At 37.2% G+C, this 24,235-nt stretch overlaps 1 protein-coding gene across 1 annotated transcript in view; it reads right to left on the bottom strand.

The window, feature by feature from the left end:
* Positions 1-15,057: 15,057 nt before the first annotated feature.
* Tbc1d32 (TBC1 domain family member 32) overlaps positions 15,058-24,235 on the bottom strand; it is a 223,553-nt gene continuing 214,375 nt past the window's right edge. Inside the window, exon 33 of the mRNA XM_031348713.1 lies at positions 15,058-16,034. Within this exon, the coding sequence (XP_031204573.1) occupies positions 15,915-16,034 (120 nt within the window). The 3' untranslated portion in view covers positions 15,058-15,914. The remainder of the gene's footprint in view (positions 16,035-24,235) is intronic.

The following is a 24,235-nucleotide window of genomic DNA, read 5'->3' as shown; positions in this document are numbered from 1 at the left end:
CTTCTTCTTCTTCTTCTCATTAGAACACTCTAATCTCTACTCCTAATTTTCCTATAAAATAAAGGGAAGCAAAATAACCTAGACAGATGGCTTTTCCTACTGTTTTCTTGAACAATTAATATCATTTAAAATCCAGTTTACAGCCAGAATCACCATAATGATTTAAAAATCTTGCTTTGCAGTACTCAAGTAAAACAATTAGATCCCCTCTTCAGCCCTAGGCTAAAACCGATTTTATTTTGGGGTGGGAATCAGGTTTGGGGAGAGCAGGGAGTGGGTGAGAGTACTGGAAGAGAGAAAGGACATCGGTGAGGGAGGGCATGTCTGGGACAAGCCAGAGATCTGGGACAGGGGAGGCTCCTAGGAGGATGTGGGGTGACCCTCCCTGAGACTTCAAGCAGGAGGATATATGGAGCCTGAAGTAACCACCTCCTGTAGCCAGGCAGGACTTCCAGTGGAGGGAGGGGACACCAACACACCCACAAAACATTCAACTCCAAATCTGCTCTGCCTAAAAAATGTTCAGGGATAAAGATGAAGCAGAGATTGAGGGAATGGCCAACCAATGACTGGCCCAATTTGAGAGCCATTCCGTTGTATCCATGGAAGAGAGCCAACCCCTGACACTATTAATGACCCTCTACCACGCTTGCAGACAGGAGCCTGTCCACTGAGAGGCTTCATCCAGCAGCTAATGGAGACAGATGAAGGGCAGATGAAGGGACCCACAGCCAAACATGAGATGGAGTTCAGGGAGTCTTGTGGAAGAGTTGGGAGAAAGATTGAGGGAGTTGGAGGGGTCGAGAGCATCAGAAGAAGACCTACATAGTAAATTAGCCTAGGTCTGAAGGCTAACCGAGACTGATCCACCAACTAAAAAAAACATGTGCAGATTGTATCTAGACACCCTGCACATATGTAGCAGATGTGCACTTTGGTCTTATGTGGGACCCCCAACAGTTGGAGTGGGGGCTGTCTCTGACTAGGACTCTGTTGCCTGCCTTTGAATTCCTTTGCCCTAGCTGGGCTGCCTTGTCTGGCCTCAGTAGGAAAGGATGGACTTAATCTTGAAGAGAACTGATGTGGGGGTGGATGGGTACAGGGGTGGGGGCCTTTCGCTTCTTTTCTAAAAACAAGGGGAGAAGGAAGGGTACAAAGGGGATGCAGGAGTGAGGCTGGGAGGAGAGGATGTTGGGGGTTTTGATTGGGATGCAAAGTGAATAAATAAAAATAAAATAAACAGGAACAAGATAAAACTACACAACCTTTGGAATATGAGGCATTTTATAATCCTCATCAAAATTTCAGTTATTAATATGTGAAGGCAAACTGTTTGAGATGATCTTTCATAATGCCTGGGTATTATTTTCGACATATGAAGTGAACATGGGTTAATTGTAATTATAGACCATATTCACAAACATCTCACAGGTTTGTATTAGTACAAAAGGGGTAGCTCAGAACAATCATATTTTGACAAATTATCTTAAGCCAGTGTTTTCCTGAAGTGAAGCATGCTTGTTTATGTAACGTTTGACATTTTTACGGATGAAACGTAGGCCTCCAGCTTTGTGAATGCAGACATATTGTTTATAATTGTCATCTTGCCTCATTTGCAAATGTCACATATTATGTTCTATAATATTATAAAGTTGCTGAACAGCCAGCCAAGCAATTCCTGCTCGTCACTGATAGCTGGACTTTTTCTTAAGTGATGATTGATATGTCAATAACTTTTGGAAAAGTCTATGTACAGCTCAATTGTCCACAGGCTTACTTTATTGTGCTTACTATAATAACCCCTCCCTCCCTCCTGCTTTGGCTTGTGAAGATTCTCTTGTGTTGTATATCAGGCCTCAGTATCCACTGATATTTACCCAAGATACATCTGGGTCCATAGTCCCCAGTAGTTAGTGTTTTGTGCAGTTCTGGATCTGTCTGCCTCTTTTTTTATTCCCTTAGTATCCTTGACTTTTGGCAATTGCATCTTCCCTGAATTGCAATACAAAATACTATCATCTCCAACAATATTTCATATTACCTGTATCTCCCCCAAAAAGTCCTTTTAGTGAAGAAGGCAAGCATGCTCAGTACGCCCGAAGTCATAGCAGTTGTAAAACCTCGTTTAATGTGCTTATTCCTAAAATGTGAATGGAATCTGGGAAAGGAATCATCAAAAACTTCTAAAAGACATCTCTACCTCACTCTGAATTATGCTTCAGTTAGGATGGATTCCTAAGTCTTGATGTCAGTCACCCTTGTCTTACATCAGTAGATACTAAGGGCTGATATACATTCAGATGATAAGGTGTAAAGGTTAGCTGTCCAAAATATTTATTGAGATTTTGTCCTCTGTCATACATCATCTAATATTAAGGTAAGCAAACATATGGATATTTTCCCAAGCTGGAACTCCAATTGACTTGGGCTATGAATTCAGCCCTTCTTAACAACGAACTTAGCAAGCTACTATCTTTCACCTACACTGGTGTACACAGACACTGCACTTCAATCAACAGAATAAGTTACTCCTCTCTACTAACTTTTTTGTTTAAATGTGTTCCACAACATACCTTGCTTGAGACCAGTCCATCATGACCTAGATTTGGACACACACCTAGTAAGGTAAGCAGTGTCTTTTGAGTGAACCTTTAGGAAAAACCTCCTATTTACTACCTACGCCTGCCTATGTATAATTGGACATGCATATGATTAAAATTGAATGCATCATGGGAAGGGAGATGCACAGTGAGCAATTATTTAATCAAGCATTTCAATCTAAAACAGATAGCTATGCATGCTATGTTCCTTAGCAACCAACTTTTTCTCTCTTAGACCCCATAAAACAGCCGGGGGTAGGGGGGCTATGATACTCACTCAGAGCTGGCTGCTCACGTGCATAGTATCAGATCTGTACTACCACTTCCCTTTGAAAAGGTTACATTTCTTTCCATCTCTCACTTTGTGTGTGCCTTTTAGTTCTTCAAATAAGACCCCAAGCAGCCAAAAAGGCCTGGTCTAGATAACAATCTCAATGAATGATATGATGGAATTTGAAAGTAACTTCAAGTTAAGTCCAACACTCGTCTGTGGAATCCAGGAGTGTTTCAGAAGGAAATCAGAAAGAATCAAACGAATTGGTTCACTAAGAAAAAAAAAAAAAACCCTAGCAAAGAAAGAGGAGGTGGGTAGGTAATGGAGGGGAGTACAGATGAGGCAGGTAACAAATCTCTCTCCCTACGGAAACCATTGCCAAAGCTGCAGCCACATAGCATTCAAATGGCATTAAATGTATAGTTCCTCTGCCAGTGAGGAAATAGGACATGCAGGGGCTTTCAAGGTTACAGCCATTCATTCTCTCTCTGTGGCTGTTTTGTAACAGTCAAGAGTATTCTGTACAGGGCTTTATTTTAGGTTGGCTCTCATTAAGGACTCATAAGCTTAATTACTAAATATTCCTTAAGAAACACAGCTTGAAATAATTACTTCATTAACGAAATTTAGCAGCGCTCACTCGTAACTATCTTCAATAGATTCTTATTTTAGAATCGCTGAATGTTTTTACTTGTCCTTTTGTTCTGACTGTGAACCTCTTCACGTTTTCCAGAATTGCACTTAAAATACCATTCAGGGGGAAATTCGAAAAATAAAGCAGGAAGCCCTTCTGAAAAGTCCTCCTAATTAGCACAATCCACCGTTTAAGAACTAGAAACACATACTCTTGGCCAATAAAATAATAAAGAAGAGTTTGTTTTAAAGAGACAGTTTTCAAACCATGTTTCATTTTAACAACATTGGATAAGATAAATAGAAAGCTACTTCGAAGCACAATTTTTAAAAAGAGTATACATTTAAATGAATAACCTAGATCAAAGGTCGCTACTGGGTTTGTAGCTTGGTCTTCATGTGGGATTCATCATCACTTCTGTGCTCCAGCATCTTCAGTATCTCACTGGGTTTGTTTTGTTTTGATTTTGATTGTCTGTTTGCTTTTACTTTATTCCTCCCTGTCCTTTCTGGGGAAGCCAGCTAAAATCTTACTTTTCTCACAACCACTCAACTCAAGGTAGTCTCTCATTTCCTATGATCCATCATTATTTTTAAACCCGTGGTACAGGGACTCAAACTCAGAGCCCTGAGCATGCTCTGCAAGTACTGAGGTGTCCACCTGCACCCACAGCCCATCAGTGGACTTGATAGAAGATTAAACTAGTTTATGAGAAATGTTGAATACACACACATTTGAATGAGAGAACTGTAATAACAAAATGCACATGCAGATGCATATATGTTGTGAGAACACCATAAAACATATATTTCTCTTGACTTCTCTTTAAATTATGTATCTTTTCATTATCACCAAATTATACCTGTACTTATTCTCTCTCTCTCTCTCTCTCTCTCTCTCTCTCTCTCTCTCTCTGTGTGTGTGTGTGTGTGTGTGTGTGTGTGTGTGTTCTCTTCCTCTTTCTCCTCCTCCTCATTCTTCTTTTACTTACCATTTGGGTAAAGTCCTGGTGAATTCAGGACTGAACTTGCTTTCTTTTTTCCAAACTTTCATCCCCAGGACAACCCTAATGATGCAAAGTTTTGGTCCCAAGCCAGAAATCCTCCCAAGTCTGCAACTGTTTACAGAAATATGAATAGATTAAGCAGATATTTTTTTCTGACGATTGATGCACCCAAAATAAATTAGTGGCAACCAAAGCAATTGAGTTTTGTTTGTTTGTTTGTTTGTTTTAAATCTTGGGACATATTTTGGGGATCAGATGGCAAACTGACTTCCATTATTTCTGAGGTAGTGGTGAATCGATCACCACAGTGTGATCCCAGTAAAATGGCATTGTCTCCCCAGGTAAATTTCTGGCTAAGTAAACTGGGATCCTAGCTTTATTTCACAAGTTCATGTAGAAGGGGCAGCCTGAAAATCCTTAGAGAAATTACTGAAATAATCTTTTTCTATTTGCACATGAAAATATTTTCTAATTCACATTGATATGCCAGTCAACTGTGTGTGTGTGTGTGTGTGTGTGTGTGTGTGTGTGTGTGTGTGTGTGTGTTACTAAGAACTTATCTTAGGACATTCCATATTAGGCAGAGCACTTCTAGCACCTCTCTCTGGTTTTCTTTTCTTTTATCTTTTCTTTTAACTTTCTTTTGTTTTTGTGATTAGTTCTTACTAATTTCCTAGGCTGTAATTTGTGTAGTTCAAGAAAGCCTTGTATTTATAAGCTTCCTGCCTCAGCCTCACCAATCGCTTAGATTACATGGCTCAGTTTCTTACATACCCATCATCTATTTCACCACCAGACCTAAAATACTGAGGTCTTTATTCAGAGTACAAGTGAACCCTGTGTTCAGGGTACAAGTGAAAAAGTGTTCAAATTTTAAAAAGAGAGAGAGAGAGAAAGACAGAGAGAGAGAGAGAGAGAGAGAGAGAGAGAGAGAGAGAGAGAGAGAGAGAGAGACTACAGGACATATGAAATACAATCGTGTGATCAATTTGAGTTCACTAGTACAAATATGATCTTAGGCAAGTCTCTGTATCAGTTTTGACTTCCAGAGGATTCCTGACAGCATACGAATCTACCCAAATGATGTCCATCATGCTCACCGAACTGTTAATGGGCTGAGACTTTCTGAGCTGAATTGGTACTAGATTGTCTTGTCTAACCCATGTACTCTTGAACCATGAAATCTAATAAAACACCATGAAATTAAAATCTTGGCTATATGGGCTTATGCAAGGTTATTCAGGGAATAAAACAACAAAAATAGGAGATAGTAAATGCTGATGATTTTAGTCACATTATGTTACTTTTTCTTTCTTTGTTTCTTTCTTTGTTTCTTTCTTTGTTTGTTTCTTTGTTTCTTTCTTTGTTTCTTTTGTTGTAACATGGTTTGGCTCTTTATAAACTCAAGGATCCAGGTTCCAAGAGAAAAAAGCTTACACAGCTTTCTCTCTTGGATTGGGCCACATCTTTCCTCAGTGGAGTGAATTTCCTGTGATATACTAAACTCACAAAGAGAAACCTACTTGATGACCATTGCCCAGTCTCTGACACACCCAGCATTTATTTTAGTGGATGTTGTTGAGGATCAAAATAATTTCTCGTTAGTAACTAAATATTAATCTGATGAATCTACTCAGAGGAAAATGAAAAGATTAGATAGCTACAGAGATAATTTGATCAAATATAATTTTGGTTTTCATTATATGATTTATTTCCAATGAAGCTACATTTAATTATATCTGGTGTTGGAAAATGAAGACTTTATTTGCACGATGTTCTAAAAGTGAACTTTGGTATTTTAGAAAAGGAATAAATATAAATGTTACTCAATAAAAAACAGCTGAGATATATTCTGATGATAAATCCATGTGTAAATACTGGACTAGATGATCCGTTAACAGCCAACATTTTAATAACTGTCTCCCCCAATGTATCTCAAATACACTCTATTAGCAAATATGACAGTCCAATTATCTCCATGGTGCTTAGCATTTTGTGGTGGCCTATTGCCAGCAACAGAATATAAAGTGGGAAACATGCCAAAGAAGTTAACTGATTTTAAAAGCTAAAATACTGCTAGTGCTGAAAATTCATGATTTATCTAAAGCTAATTTCCCTGACCCTGTTCAAATTCATCATATAAATAAATATTTTAAATAAATAAGCACCTACTAAATGAATAATGCTTTCCTTTTATATTCTGCAAGGGGAAAAGAGAATCCAATAGTTCAATTTTATTACAACGAATACATTAGCAAAGTTTATGTCATATATAGAAGAAATATTCATCTTTCTTATCCATGGAGAGTATGAAACAATTAAAATACATTGATAATCCATTATGCATTGATCAGGTCTATATCATTAAATCTAGAATAGAAAGAAGTTATCCATATCAGAAGGAAATGTAGGCAAGCTGGGTATCTACAAAAATATGTCTCCAACCATAGAAAATGCAGGAATTTAATTTTTTGTCAGTGTATAGCAAGGGAAAAAAGTCAGATACTCCTCTAAAAGTCAAAATGAGTTTAAACACTAGAGCCAAACCTAACAATACCCCATGCATAGTAAGGCTCTGGTGAAAGAATGCTTGGCTATATGAATGGATATAATATGAGAAGACTACTGAATTCAAATCAGAAGAACGGAGTTGTAGGCTTTGCTATCTCCTTCTAATCACACAATAACAAGTTAGAATAAAGTTGATAGTGTGTCTCCAAAAAGTGGCTACCACCTAATGCACCACACTATAACGTCCTGAGGCAGATGCTAATTTCATAGGTATTTTATCCAGAAGGAAACCAAGGCTCAGTGGCTTGTTGATGACAGAGCTGGTATTTAAATTCAGGTAAGACTGGTGCCCTCAGACTACACAGCACATTTGATATCTTTTACATATGATCTTGAGGTCTACTATCCACTTCTGAACAGTATCTTCATCATTGATAAAATAGTGGGTTTGGACTGCATATCCTATACGGTTCCCTCTACTTCTAAAGCTGTTATTAAGTCAATGTGAATTGGATTTAAATATATAATTAGTATTCTAAACCACATTGGCCAATTTTCCTGTAAAGGACCAGGTAATGAATATTTTAAGCTTTGCAAGCTTAAAATATTTTGCAAGCTGTCACAAATATTCAAATCTAGTCTGCCATTGTAGCACAAAAGCAGACAGAGTGAATATATAAACACTGAGAATCATGTTCAAATAGGACATTGTGATTTGATATGTAGTCAGTGGTTTTGTGCTGACCTACCATGTGGGTTTCATTCCCAACACTACAAATATACCACACAAGGCATGTTTATTTGAAAATAGCGTAAATGAGAAATGTTGCACTGGGGTTGACCAGTAGTTTGTACTGTGACCATTGTGTCCTGATTATCACATATAACAAAGGATACTTGAGCTGGGATTAGCAAGAACAGATGTAAGGATCTGTGAACAGATTTAAGGATTAACAATATTGTGCTAGCAGAAATCTTGATCCATTGGAAGCTCAAGTTTTTCCACTGTCACAGCCACTTCATGTAGATCACATGACTGGCTGCTTCAGCATGGTATCTGGAGTCTATGCAAATTCAATCCCTGCCAGTTTCCACAGGAGAGAAGCATATATTTGTACAATGTTCTATTTCGAAAGTCATACGGTTTCCAAATAATGACTGGGTTTCCAGAGTAGGCTTCAGTCTGTTAGATGCATGAATATTGTCCAGATAATGCCAACATATGTGGCATATTCCCATAGAAGGAAAATTCTTACACATGTATGTTTTAGTTAAAAATGTGATTACACAGAATCAAATGAGCTATTTTTATTTATATTGGCCATGTATCTCATAATACATGGGTAGAAATGTGTTTGTCAAGAACAAAGGTCAGTTCGTAAGAGAGGTCTCATCTACTTTTTTAAGCTTTAGTTTTATTTCTGTAGATATATGCCACATGCATATCTGAGATCCCCTGGAGCTGGAGTTACAGATGCTCGTAATCCACCGGATGTAAGTTTTGGGAACAGAACTCAGGGACTCTGCAAGAGCAGCAAGTCACCTTACCTGCTTACCATCTGTTAGGGTCTTATCTAAATAATACCAGGATACTTAGTATTCTAATTTTGTCTGTTTTGTAATTCAAAACCACGTGGATATTTCATTCATCATACTGTTGGATAGTACTAAGCTAGAATTTCTGGAAAATAGGATTGAATAATTTTGTTTGTGCTTGTAAATAATGCATGCTTAATTTTAAGATATGATTTATTAATAGTATAACTGAATAATAATGCTAGCATTAAATAACAACGTACACATTAAAATGAGTTAAAATTGAGGTATAACCAACTTTCAATAAATTTGGAAAGATTAAAATTATACAAAGAACATTAATTTTTTAAACATTTATTTGTATGTGTACTTGTGTGTACATGCATGTACATGTGCATAAAGGTGTTGGTGGAATCCAGAAGAAGGTCTTGGAGCCCATATAGTTGGAGTTCCATTAGGCTGTGAGCTGGTACTGGATCCTCAGATTCTCTGGGAGCACAAGTCCTCTTAAATACTGGGCTATCCCTTCTGCCTCAAGAATGTCCTTCCTAAGATTATGCTAGAAAACAATTACAATCATAGTATTTCTGAAAAATTAAAATTACTTTGGACACTAAATACAAACTTCTAAATATCCCATGGATCAATGAAAATATAAAAAGATGTGACAGAGGTTTAAATAGATGAGAATGTAAGATAAACGTTCAAGTCTGTGCATGTGACTAAGGTAGAACACAGGGAATTTCACAGCCTTCAATGCCTCTGCTAGAAAAGAAAGGCTTAAAGAACAATGAAATGGAAATGTGACGGAAATAGATTCCAATGCTGATCAATGGAACAGAAAGTAGAAAAATCAATGAATTGCATTTCTCAGATGACTAAGGGTTTTGAACATTCCTTTTACTCATTCAAGATTCCTCTGTTGAGAATTCTGTTTAGTTCTGTACTCCATTTTTAAATCGGGTTATTTGATACTTTTAGAGTTTAGCATCTTGAGTAAATGTACAGGCTGCTTTGTCCTACTAACAATGTCTTTTGCCTGAACTTTTTAGTTCAGGAGGTCCCATTTATCAATTGTTGATCTTACAGACTGAGCCACTGGTGTTCTGTTCAGGAAATTTTCCCCTGTGCCAATGCATTTAAGGTACTTTCTCTTCTATTAGACTCAGTGTCTCTGGTTATGTTAAGGTCCTTGAATCTCCTTGGGCTTAAGCTTTATACAGGGTAATAAATAATGGATCAATGTGCATTCTTCTACATGCAGAGCACTAGTTAGACCATCTCCATTTGTTGAAGATGCTTTCTTTTTTCTACTATATGGTTTTGGCTTCTTTGTCAAAAATCAAGTGTCTGTAGGTGTGTGGGTTTATTTTTGGGTCTTCGATGTGTCTAATCCTGAGGAGACTTGATGCTCCAGGGGAGGGGGGTACTAGGACACCCTCTCAAAGGCAAAGGGGATGGGGTAAGAACTCTGGGAGGGTGACTGGGAGGGGGAAACATTTGGGATTAAAGCAAATAAAATAATTAATAAAAAAGCAAAAAGAAAACTAAATAAAAGATCACTGACTGAAACTATCAAAATATGGACATCAGCCAAACTGATTAGAACAAAAGCAGTAACATCATAGAAATCATGCACAAAGTAGAAAAATGAAGGACTCTTCTGAATTAATTGGTGCCAATAACCTTGACAACTTATGTATTTATGTTTTTAATTAAAATTTTGACTTATACTAAAATTATATCACTTCCCCCTTGCCTTTCTTCTCTCCAACCCCCTTCATGTTCCCTCCACTTGCCCTCAAATTAATGGCTTCTTTTCCTCTATTATTCACATATATGTGCATAAATTTATAAATACAATTTGCTAAGCTTGTTCAGTGTAGCTGTGTTTAGGAATGATAACTTTACATTAGAGAATTCAGTATAGGCCTTATTCCTAGATAAGGTTATTTCTTCTTCTCTCAGCAGTCATTGCTTACCAGTGGTTCTCTGTCTAGGAGTGGGACCTGGTAAGATTTCCTCCTTCCACATTAGCATGTCTATTGAAAATTAACAATTAACATGGACGAATGTGGTGAAAGAAAGATTTACTGAAGTTCACTTTTAAAATATAAGTGGAATAGCCCTAAAGATATTATACAAACTAAACATTTAGTTTAGAACTTTTCACAATAAAAAGTATAGGTTTCTATGAAGAATTCTATTAAACATTTGGAAGAAATCATATTACTTATATATGAATTCTTACCAAAAAAAGAGGCTGGAACACTGCCTTAGACATTGCTCAAATATTAAGTGCACAAAACTGTGGATAACTATCCCTTATTTACATGGTAAATCCTTCTAATTTTAGCATGTTAAAACTGACAATATGTAAAATTGATAAAATAACATGATTAGCTAAAGTTAATCTCAAGAATGCAAGTTAGTTGAACACATTAATAAGATCAATATATGTTAATACATTCAGATGAAAAGCAAGGAGGAAAAGTCCTAGAATCATTTTCCTTTAAAAAAAAAAAAGATTCACTTATTTTATGTGTATGTGCCTAAGTGCATGCAAGTGCATAATGTGTGCTTGCGGAGACCACAAGAGGGTGTTACATTCCTTGGAACTGGAGTTAAAGTTTCCAGATCCCATTATGTGTGCTAGAAACCAAATGTAAGTTCTCTGCATGGCCCCAGGACGATTTTCATATGAAGCAATTGACTAAATCAATTTTTTAATGGAGACAATTTCTGACTAAAGTAAAATAAACCAGGAGGATGCAAAATCTGATGAAAGAAAAGTCACACAAAAATAGATTGTCTACACATTTCTAGTAAAAGCCTTTCTGTTCAGATTATATAGAGCTTTTAGCCACATGGTAATAATATAAATGACCTAGTATGTATACATATACATCTAAATTACTAGCAGTGAAAATACAGAACTGTGTTGTGGAAGCCTGTAGCTAATGTACATGGTAATGTTGAGATTCGAGCACATGAGATTTTTGTCACAGTCTCTTCATAGTATGTTCTGTTTTGATAAAGTCAGCTTTATTAAAGTGAAGTTTATACCTCAAACTTTCTTCTCTTTAAATATACATTTCAGAGTTTCTTTAAAAACATGTCTCTAGGACATAGAAATAGCCCAAGCGTTGATATATCCAGTTCCCTTTCTTCGTCTCTCACCCCAGTACTCGAAAGCCACGAACATTTTGCCCAGTCACTCCTGATTCCTTTTTAGAGCTTCATAAGTAGGATCATACAGCAGCTTTTCTGTCTCCCTGTCTTTATTTACCATCATGCATGTTGCTTTCCTCCAGAATTGTGCGTGAACAATGTAACCTCATCCCCATTGCCAAGTTAAAATTCAAATGACTATCCATTCATTATTTGAAAGAAATCTAGGTGGCCTCCAGTTTAGAACTCTATGAGTAAAACCTTGCTGTTGATGTTTAAGTCTTTGCATTTCTTTTGGGGAACACCTGAAAGGAACATGTTTATCATATCATTAGGTATATGATATGATAGAAAGACAAATTTCAAAGAAATATTTCCAGTCATTGCAGTTTCCAAACAAGAAATGTGAATTCTAGAGTTCCAGTTGTCACACAGGGTTCATAAACATTGTAAGACATTTTTGTTGAGACTTATATTATGCATTTTGTTGGAGAGATTGCATTGTTGGTGAGAATGCATTGTTTATCTCCTGGGTATCATTAACAGTTTCATTAAATTAATGATTATGAGTATTTTGAGTGTTACTTAAATGTGCGTTTTTTGTGATATATCTATTAGGCTGTAGTTGTAGCTCACTCATCTAACATAAATGTGGCCTGGATTCCATTTCTAGCACTCAAAACAAAGTGTGCTTAACACATTTATGTATTTTCACTGCTAGGAATATATAGATGTATATGTGGACATATTAGGTCATTTATATTATTTCTGTGTGGCTAAAAGCTCTATACAATCTGAACAGGAAGGCTTTTACTAGAAATGCTTTGACAATCTGTTTTCTTGTGACTTGTCTTTCATTAGAGGATGTCTTTTGAATAGTTCATCTTTTTCTAGTCAGAATGGCCAAGAGGAAAAACAAACAAACAAACAAACAAACAAAAAACAAACGATGGCAGATGTTGGTGAGGATGTAGAGGAAAGGGGAACACTTATTCCCTGCTGGTGGGAGTACAAACTGGTACGGCCACTATGGAAACAGTAGACTTTTCCTTACAACCTGAAAATAGATCTACTAAAGGAGACAGATATACTACTCTTGGACTTCCAAGCAAAGACTATCTATATGTTACGACAGAGAAAGCAGCTCATCCATACTCACTGCTGCTTTAGTCCCAATAGTCAGGAAATGGAAACCGCATAGATGTATATCAACTGATGAGTGGATAATGAAATTTGATACAGTTACACAGTGAAATATTATTAAGGTGTTAAGAAAAAAAAGAAAAAGTATGAAATTTTCTAGTAAATCAATGGAGCTAGACATGATTCATGCTGAGTGAGGTAACTACATTCCAAAAAGACAGAAATTACATATTTTCTCATATGTGACTGTTAGCTTTTAAATTTTAATTAGAGCTTAGAGTTACAGCTTAGGTAACTAAGAAAGGGCTATGGGGCAGGAAGGGATCTTTATAGGAAGGGGAAATAAATTACAAAATAGTGTTCTAAAGGAAGAAAGGGGAACCGGAGAATGGGAAGGGTTAAATTCCTTCTTTCACCCAGTCCTATCATTCCCCTCTCTATTTAATCCTAGTTACTAACTACACATGACATGCCCCTGTATACAAAATTATGGGGGGAAACATATATAACTTTGCTAACTCATCTTACAGCCACTTACTGTCTTACTGTCCCTTGATGCTTAGATCACGTACTCTCGTCACCTAACAATCCTACCATGGAATCTTCCACACCAAAGTGTTTCCGGTATCACTGCAAAAATAGCAGGTTCTGAGATGCCTACGATATGTGTGTGTGTTCTGTCTCCTGATTCTTTGAATGACGTGGTCATGATCATGGCCAATGCTGACACAACCATGCTCACCCTAAGGCTCTTTAGTTTCTTCTACTTAACCACAGAACTCATTTAGTTCATCCTGAGTCTAACTGATCAGTTTCATCCATCCTCTTCATCATCCTCACCCCAACATAAATGTATGTATGACTCCTTGCACTTCTTAAATTACAAAAAAAATTAAACTAATTATGCTTGAGCCCATGCCTACCTTACTTTAGAGTATTACTCCTGGAAAGAGCAGTTTCAAAAATATATTCTACTAAACCCAATCCAATCAAGCCTTATCTCCTATTATGTCATCAAAATCTCCTAAGTCCAGGGGGGGAATGCTTTTGTCATTTTTTTTATATTTGCATGGTTTAAAAATAATTCCTGAGGATGGTAATCTCTGAGTAGTAATGTGATCTCTCACTTGTCTTATGAGTTAAAAACTTCAGACTTGTTTCTAAAACCTCATCATGTATGGATGTTTTCTCTACATGTGCGTGCTTAGTGCCTGTGGAGGTCAGAAGGATCCCATAGAACTGGAGTTATAGATGGTTGCAAGCTGCCAGGTGGGTACTGGGAACTGAACCTGTTTCCTCTGCAAGACCAAGTGCTCCTAACTGCTGAGCCATTTCTCCATCCCCTATTTTAGATTTTTAAAATACATTCATGTGTAGTGCTTAAACTATTTAAATGAACAATGAAAACAAACCTCTTTAACATCTGGGAAACAGAAACTGAAACAGAAATGCTGTATTACTAATCAGATTTAAATAGACTATTTTAATGAAGTTTAAATACTATACTGAGAGTTATAGTATAATATCTTGACAGATACTTTAGATATTTAAATATCATGAGACTCCAAACTACAAGTGTTGTATTCTGAAGTTCTGAAGGTGGAGTGTGTATCCTTGTGCATCCAAGAAAGCACTCAACCACTGAGCTATTATGTTTCTATCCACTGAATATAAAAATTGAAAACAGATGGTTAAAAATTTATATACTAACAGGTAGAGTTTGATGCCTATGATCTACACAGTAGCAGAAGAATACCACCTCCTCCAAGTTGCCCCTCACCCTCCACACCTGTCCTCAACCACATGGGTGTGAGGGGGTGACACCAAGGCTTGGAGGCAAGTGTCTTTACCCACTGAGCCGCCTCTGTGGTCCTCAGACCTCCACTATATTCATACAATCCCTGTACCTTTCCCACTGCTTATTATTTTATTTTAGTGCCCCACCCACAGCGTTCACAAAGGAGATAAAACCTGTGTACATGTCTTTAGGTGTCTGCCTTTTACCACCTAACATGATCTCTGATCCCAATTTCCTGCGAATGCTTAATTTGGTTCTTTGTGGCTGAGTAAATCCCTATTGTGTCCACACACTATGAATATTTTGTCATATTCCATAACCTGGCTATTGTCAGTGGTGTCACGATAAACAAAGATGTGCAGGGATATTCAGTGTCACCTGAAATTTATGTACTTATTTATATCATATAAGTGGTATGGCTGAGTCACGTTTTAGCTTTTTGAGGAACCTGCACACCGATTTCCACGGTAGCTAGAAGAATTTACATAGCCACTAGTAATTTCTAAGTCCCTTCTCCCCACCAGTCCTGACTGCCATTGGTTTTCTTGATAGCCATTCTGATGAGGTGAAGTAGTTTGGATGGTCATTCTCCAGGTGGGTAAAGGCAGAGAGCTTCTCTTCAGGTACTCGTTCACAACTGGTACTTCATCGTGTGAAGGGTCTGCTCTCTTCTTTGCCCACTTGTTCACTGGAGTCTTTTTGATCTTCTACTGTTTTGTAATTAAATAAGTTCAACATATGTTCTAAATCTTATCCCTTTATTGGGTGAATAATTGGCTAGGATTTTCCATGGTTGAAACCCTAGCTTTCCTTTCTTTTACTTTGCAAGTACGTTGTTGTACAATCTGTCCATGCCTGCTTTTATTTCCTTAGCTATCAGGATCTTACTTGGAAGCCATTGGCTATGTTCATATTTTCAAGAGTTTTTCTTCTAGTAGTTTCAAATATTTTGGTTTTACATTAAGGTCTTTGATCCCTTTGTAAGTCAAACATAAAATAAAAACTATAACCTAGAACTTATTCTAAAAATTTAAAGAACAAGGGACTTCACAAATGAACTCACTTAATTCCACACATTGAGCAAAGAGCAAGATGAATATATTCTGTTCCAAACCCCACAGTGCTGATGTACAGTGCATGGACACACAAAGGATCTTACAGATGTAGACAGAACACCATCAAGCTGCCTTGTCTCCTTTACAAATGAAGAGGACATAAAATTGGAGTGTGTTTCTCCTGGTCTATGCGCTCTGCACTCTGATGCTGCGCATGTCTCGCAGCAGCACTGGTCGGTAGTTTTGCTCCAGAATCTCCATGTATTCAAAATAGTTGCTCAGGCGAAACCCATGCAGTGCTTCTTCCTGCCAGGAAAACAGGAAGGGGAATTCATTTACTCAGAGAAAGATACACAATTCCAAGTGAAGAATGTTTAAATAGCTGTAGGATCATTTGTTTTCAGCTATAGATGTTGGGACAGTTTACGTAGTTGGTAAACATGTAATTGCTTTTCATTTGGGGAGCTGTGTCTGTTATCTGTCAGGAATGAATCATGGCCTTGTGGAGCAAGGTTATTTTAAAACACAAAAATGCCTTACAGCTAACAACAGAAGCAGTGGCAGCAACAAAATCCAAACTCTTAAATGATGAAATCTTCCTGATATTTTATCCATGTTTCAACAGTGGATATGTAACTAGTAAAGGTCCTGAGCTATATGTATCAAAGAATGTTGTGATGTTGCAAGGAACATCTGAGCTGTGGCCACTGCTCATAACAATCTCCATCAGCCTGTGGTTCACTATGCTGGCACTGGGCATGTGGTTCACTATGCTGGCATGGAGCATGTAGGCATTCATTTGTGCTTTTAATGGCTAGTGTCCAAAACAAGGCACTCAAGAATAAACAGCATGAACATTTAGAATTTTAGAGTCTTTGGGGGTTGGGTGTTAACTGGGTCTTTTAGCATATTCAAATATTATCTAGTGTAGTATCTTACCTGGAAGGTATTTTGAAAACCTTCAGAATAGTTATGCTCAATTCAACATAATGATGTTAGCTTTTGAGGTTATAAAATTTTGTGGCAATTCATGCTTTCCACAGGTTTATAGTTTAAAGACAAAAAATGAATAACAATATACAAAAAAAATAGGCCAAAAGAGTAAAAGGCAATGCATATCATACCAGATAGTTTGCTAGAGGTGATAGAAGAGAGAAAACAATGTAAGATAGCTAGAAATACATACAACTTTTCACATGAAGTATAATTTTTAAGGTCCTCAAAAGTACTCATATATATGTATATGTTATAATTTTTATATTACATATGAATATTATATATTATGCATATTATATATTAATGTCATATATTACATACATGAAACCTCATATATACAAGCTTCTAAGTAATAATTCACAGCAAATAGGAAGAATTTTATTATTGTGCCATGTGTTACTTAAAATCGACATACTTTGAAGACAAGGTACAATCTAAAACTATTATTGATCAACAAAAGTTGACAGAAACTGAAGAACCTGAAATTTACAGTTGACATCACCACCTGAGGAAAACCCTTAAACTTTACTTTTACTTTTAAAGTAAAGGACACTGTTTCACCGGTTCTTCCACTGTTCACTCACGCATCCTATCAGCATACACAAGCCCTTGGCTGTGCACATGAGACAGAAAGGTGGGGAAGATGAGCACTGCATGTAGACTGTTAACAACCATGGTCAGCAGCATGCTCTCAGATTGATAAACATGTAACTTCTCTGAGGGTCATGATTGCTGCGCTGGAACACCATGGCCAAAGCAACTTGGGAAAGGGTTTATTGGTTTGCACTTCCAGAGAACTGTTCATCAGCAAAGAAAGTCAGGACAGGGACTGAAGCAGGGCAGAAATCCAGAGGCAGGGCCTGATGCAGAGGCCATGGAGGGGTGCTGCTTACTGGCTTGCTCCTCATGGCTTGCTCAGCCTTCTTTCTTATAGAACTCAGGACCATGAGCCAAGGGATGGCAGCACCCACAAGGGCCTGGGACCTCCTCCATCAATCACTAACTAAAAAGATGCCCTAAAGGCTTACCTATAACCTGATATCATGGAAGCATTTTCTTAATTGTGCTTCCCTCCTCTCAAGTGACTTTAGCTTGTATCCAGTTGACATAAAACTATCCAGCACACACTGAATGAAAGAGAAGGTGTTCAACTGGATATGGTGGCATACGTTTGTAATCCTTGCCATTGACAGACTATAGCAAGAGGAGAGTAGATTCAAAGCCACCTGGCCAATGTATTGAGTGACTGTCTCAACAAAACAAAATAAAACAAAAACAAAGAGATGTTCACTTGATTAATGGTAGAATAGTAGGTCTTTGTAAATTTGTTTCTATTGCACAAGGTGGAAAAGGATCAAAGTGAGCCTGATCACACTGGGCCAGAATTCACCTTAAATAGCTATTGTTGTAGGTACAGAACTCTTATGAATTTACCCATTTTCTTTAAGTTATATGTGACTTGACTTTGACGGTTTCTACCCTAACAATATCCCTAAGTTGGAAGGCAACTGCAGCAACATCTTTCCTAGCAAAGAAGATCAAACACCATGAGAACTGCTTCCCAAGGCATTCATGATTGTCAAATAAAAGCTATTATTCATTAAATGCAGATTACAGTGGAACTCAGCAGTGCTTGAACAATAGATGTAATAATACTTTCCTGGCCAAAAAAAGAATCAAAATGACTTACCATCTTCTAATTATTGTTCTACTTTCCTTTAAACATAAAACTACTATGGAAGTCACAGCTAATGCTTGGCTTAAATATATTTTTGCTTTAAAATATATATTTTTCAAAAAACTGGCTCCTCTTTTAGATATTAATTTTAAAGTTAAAAGAAATGGTCTAGTAACTACACTGAAGATAGATTCATAATAATGGCCTACAAGGTTACTGAAGTCTCATTTTATAAGTAAAAGATTTAAATATACATTTTAAATGCAATTTTAAACTCTATTGTTCGTTTTGAAAATTTTGCAGGCAATTTTTATTTCTAAAGAAAATTTTAAAGTACCAAACTTGCACTTTATCTTTAAAGCAGACTATTTTTCACGTAAGCCTAAACATTCTCTAATGCTTTTCTTGGGAAAGCCTTACTTGTGATTATGACCATTTAGATTGCTAAACTACTGCTCAAGTCATCATTAACTATTTCCTTGGAGCATTCCTTCATTCGTTTCATTGGCAGATCTAAGCACATTGGAATCACTCTATTCTGTAAACAGGGAAGCAAATATAGTGACACTAACCATTTTTGTAACAATAGTGAAATAGTCACTCAAGCAAATACTTTAATAGGCTAATACAATAATTTAAATTTGGGTTAGGATGTTCATGGAGAGCATGCTACATTTCATATTATAGCTAACTGCTATTCAATCACTTTGCTTTAAATTACTGCTTTATCACAAATTCTGCATTTTAGATGCTGAATTACCACAAAGCATTAGAAATAACCAGTCTTAACTACAGTTTTCTGTATGTTATTACATGATATGATGTAAATACCTTTCCTTGAAATATAAAACTTTAATTCCAAGTTCTTTTTAACAGTTGAAAACATTTGATCAGGTTCCAGTGAACTTAGAATATTATTTAAAAGGTAACCATATAGACACCAGGGACAATTTGATTTAATAGGAAGATAGGATTTAGTTTCAGCCAATCAAGCTTTAAAACGTTTCCACACTAATTTTTAGATTATGAACTCATACAAGTTTACTGACTCTAAATATTAATTTCACATGTGCCAATGGGAAACAGAGTAACAGGTTTGCTCTGCGGATGATATATTCTAAAACCTGAAAGTCTTATCAAAGGGCACAAAGCCTTTTATGTTCCCCTACCATCTTTATATGCCCACCTTGTTCTGTCTACAGTGCTTATCCTGACCCTCTAAGGCAGTGGTTCCCAACCTGTGGGTGGAAATCCACATATTACATAGCCTGCAAATAAGAGTTCTATATTATGAATTCATATCAGTAGCAAAATTACAGTTACAAAGTAGCAATGGAAATAATTTCGTGGCTTGGAGTTACCACAACATGAACTGGATTAAAGGGTCGCAGTGCTAGGCAGCATGAGAACCACTGCTCTAAGGAGGCTTAGCTAGTTCTTGCCATTTTGCTTTGCAGCTGGCTCTCTCTGCTTTGATGAGAACTTCCCTCTACCCACGCAGATCTTTATAAGGTTTTCCTTTTAAGGCATACAGGGCCCTTCTTATCCTTTTGAGTATCCCAAACGATGCCTGCCTCGCCACGTCAGTGTCCTTTAGTAAGAAGTATAATGTCAGTAATATTGACTTAGACTGTTTTTCCCAGAAGAATTTAAGAACCATGAGAAGCATAGACACTCTATCATGTGACTACTACAGTGCTGGGGACACTGTTGCTACACAGTAAGTAGTGGAATAAGTTGAAGAATAAATAGATAATATCTCTAAAATCCTCTGTCCACGCCTCACATTCGCTAAGCACTTAAAGCATTAATGTGGGTTATAACAGTGTCAACTGACAGTCTTGAAGTGGTTGGGATACCCTCCCCTGAGCACATCAGACAGAGAAGTGAGAGCGATGCAGCATGGTTACTGACTTCAGTTTTTGCTCCTCAACTCCTTGTCAAGAGTGTAAGGGAACTACCTATCGTAGACGCTAAGACTTCATGGTCTTTTCTCACAAATCCTCAGGGATATGCCTGTGAGGAAAGGCAAATTATACATATACTTTTAAAAGCACTTTGCATATATTATACTTTCCAAAGATAATAGAGACTTAAATATTTTTCAGCAACCACAAGCCCATTAAGCTTGATATCTTGATTTACTGTGACATAGACATAAGTTACAGAAAGATAATTGTGTTGACATGGGCTACCTTCCTTGGTTTTCTGGTTATATGAGTGAGTCTATTCACTCCCAAACATCTGATTACTTGTGTTTGCAAGATTATAGTGACTTTTAAGTAGTAATTTAAAAAAAATATTAATTTATGGAGGAAAAGACTTGGGTGAGTTTAAGTGGAAGATAGTTCATTTATTAAAAACTGTAAAATTTAACAAGGATTGCTTAAATGATTTGCAAGGATACCAAATCTCATAAAAGCATCTAAGAAGGGTTTTGTTCAGCTGAAATATTTATTATGAAAAATATATGCCCAGGGCTGGCTGTGGAGATGGATCAGTGGGCCCAGGCACTTGCTCACATGATGAGGGAGGCAGAAAGAAAGTGTTTTCAAGTGACAGAGAGCAATGTAGCCAACACCTGAAAATACAGCTCATGCTATACGAGGCCTGTTTTATTTATTCCCTGAGTTGAACTTCATTAATAATACGTGCACTTTTGTCTTCTAAAGCTTAGCATTTAATCAGTTTTTCTCTGTCTAATCTCCATTTTCTACTCTGTTATTACCTTCTGATAACAGCAGCTGCAATAGCCATCAACAAAAATTCCCTCTCAATAATTTACTGATTGGGTTGAAATCAATCTGATTTTTCTCATAACTATAAATTAATTTTCTACAATATGCAGGATTCCCTGGAGGACTGTTGATGAGGCATTCTGAACTATCGCAGCCTGGTTTCCAGTGGAAGGCAGTCTTTCCCTAGCCTTGGCATTTGGGTGAGGTTTGTCCCCTGTGTGCACAGACAGATGAACGCTAACAATCTCTGACAGCCTATAAGCATGTGAGAGAGGAAGTAATAGGCCAGGCCAGTCCATGAAATACTCAGACTTTCCCCATACAAACACAGACCCTACAAACACAGCTTGCAGTGAATCTATGAGTACAGAGATGATTTTTAATAGTTCTGTTACATAGAAGTCCACTAGTCAATTTTTTTCTCTGAAACAAAAATGATTTGGATTTTCTAGTTAGCTAAAACATTTTAGAACATTAACTTTGTTGAATGTTTTTCTTTCTGTAACTGTGGTAGCCAGAGACTTTCGGTGGCTCTTGAAGATAAAAAAAAAAAAATTCTTTCAGAGTTGAATTACATGTACTTTAAAGTCAAAACAGTTCTGTTTTAATATATAGAATTGAATTATTGTTTTATGGTTTTGTAATCTTGATACGAAGCTAGTTATACCCAGGAAGACAGAATCTTAGCTGTAGATATGTCTGAGGGGCAGCTCCTTGACTGTATATTGATGTTCAAGGACCTAGCCCACCCCAATGCAAATGGTTCCACCCCTGAGCAGGAGTACTTGGGCTGTATAAGAAAAGTAGCTGACCAAGCCGAAGATGCTAGCATTACTTCTCGGTCCCTACTTCAGTTTCAGCCTCATGGTTCCTGCCCAGATTTCCTTCTGTAATGAACTGATAACTGAAAGATGAAATAAAGCCTTTTGGTAGTGGTGTTTTATTACAGAAACCGAAAAGCAACTGCTCTCTCACTCCTGCTTCTCTCCCTTGCCCTTGCTCCTTTGCTCCCCCTCTCTTCCCATTCCTTCCCCCTCTCTCTATGTGGTCATGGCCATGGCCAGCCCCTACTTCTCTACTCTCTCCTTCTCTTTGCCTTTCTCTGCCTCTGCTACCCTCTTAACTCCCCTTCCCATGCCCTAAATAAACTCTATTCTATACTTAAAAAAAAGAAAGAAAAGAAAAAGAAAAGCAACTGATATAAATCAAAACATTTCAAAATAAATCTTTCAGATTCCCTAGCAACCCAAGAAGAAAAATTACTAATAAAGGAATAAAGTACATAAATACATAAATAAATATGTCACACCCAGTCTCAGGATTAAGCTTGAGAGCTTCATCACAGCTTCAAAAGATGTCTCTGTAAAGTGTGAGGAGAACACTCTTGACTATTCTATGATCCAGCTCATATTCTGTTGCTGTCTATGAGGATATTGTGTGAAACAAAACGAGTCAGGCTTGGTGGTGCATGCCTTTAATCTCTTAGCATTCAAGGCCAGCCCAGTCTAAATAGCCAGCTCCAGGTCAACCAGGGCTAAGTAATATGGCACTGTCTTAAAAATAAATAAATAAAATAAAAGGCTAAAAATCAAAGCAGCAGCAAATCATAGATAGATATTGGCTTCTATCAAGCCATACCCATGACATTTTCTGCCTCTGATATCTCAATGGTATAATGAGATCGGGAAAATCAAGTATCCATCCAACCCCATCCACGTGCATTCTCCTTACAACCACAGTGCTCCCTCATGAACTGGGGCTGACAATTAGTGGTGCTCCCCACTGACTAATCTAAGCCACCTCGTCTTGTCTTTCTAGTTTAGTGATTCAGAACACTAAAAAACTCTTCAGTGGGCTGTTGGAAATGCAGGCAAGGGATCTAGACCCTCAATGGTTTGATTTAAAATCCTGATCCTAATCTAAAGTGAAGAGCGATGGGCTGGTACTGCCTCTATGGAACATCTCACACAGACTATCACTGGCAAAGCCAGCTTGGTCATGACACTTTCTCATTTTCAATCAATACGTGAACTTACGTTGGGAAAAGAAGCACATATCTAATTTTTTAGAGGTTCTTGGGACAGCTCGTGATGACTGAAGGGTTAGTAATGTTATAGTAACTAAAACACAGGATGTTTCTAACAGTCAAATGCTCGTTCTAGTTATTTTTACACAATGAAACATCATTTTTTTATTCCTTAATGAAATTTCTATGCATGTCTTTCTGTGTGCCTGTGTAAAACAATGCCTGACAGGGGCAATTGTAGGAGTCAGTTCTCTCCTTCTACCATGAGGGGTTCCTGGGGGTTGAACTTGGGTTTTTAGTTGCCATTACACTAAGCCATCTCTTTACCCTCTCATTAGATTTCATAGATTAAACATGAATTATTTACAAAAGAAGAGTTTACAATTGTTTCGTTCAACTTCTTTCCTCTCAGAAGTAGTATCAGCAGACAGACAAACCAAGGACAAAAATGATGGAATTGTCAATCTAAGGAATATTATCATATATATATGTATATATATGTACATATATATATGGTTTCTCATTGTATGAAGAAATGTTAATAAGTGTTTTCTCCCCTTCAACAAGTCTATGCTGCATGTTCCTATATGTGACTACATATAGCTAAAATAGTTGTACAAATTGTCACATATTTTGCAAAAAAAGATGCTACTATAGGTCTTAATGGAGTTCAAATTAGTATATATGCATATATATATATATATGCATTCAAGTAAACTACACCAAAATGTCCTATTTCCTGCAAGGTATAGAGTGAGTAAGTGAGTGAGTGAGTGAGTGAGTGAGTGAATGAGTGAGGTGAGAGAGAGAGAGAGAGAGAGAGAGAGGGAGAGAGAGAGAGAGGGAGGGAGGGAGGGAGGGAGAGAGAGAGAGAGAGAGAGAGAGAGAGAGAGAGAGAGAGAGAGAGAGAGAGAGGCTTTTGAGAACCACACATGGAAAGTTAAACAATAAGAATAAAATCACAGTCCCAGCCAGAAATGCTTTTCCCAGTCTCTCAAAAAAACTACAAATAAAGAATTTAAAAGAAAGGTCAGCTCTAGGATACATACTAAAGTTAATTCCTTCCCAA

Source organism: Mastomys coucha, unplaced genomic scaffold (assembly GCF_008632895.1).
Source record: "Mastomys coucha isolate ucsf_1 unplaced genomic scaffold, UCSF_Mcou_1 pScaffold3, whole genome shotgun sequence".
NCBI lineage: Eukaryota > Metazoa > Chordata > Mammalia > Rodentia > Muridae > Mastomys > Mastomys coucha.
This window is presented reverse-complemented; position numbering and strand designations above follow the sequence as displayed.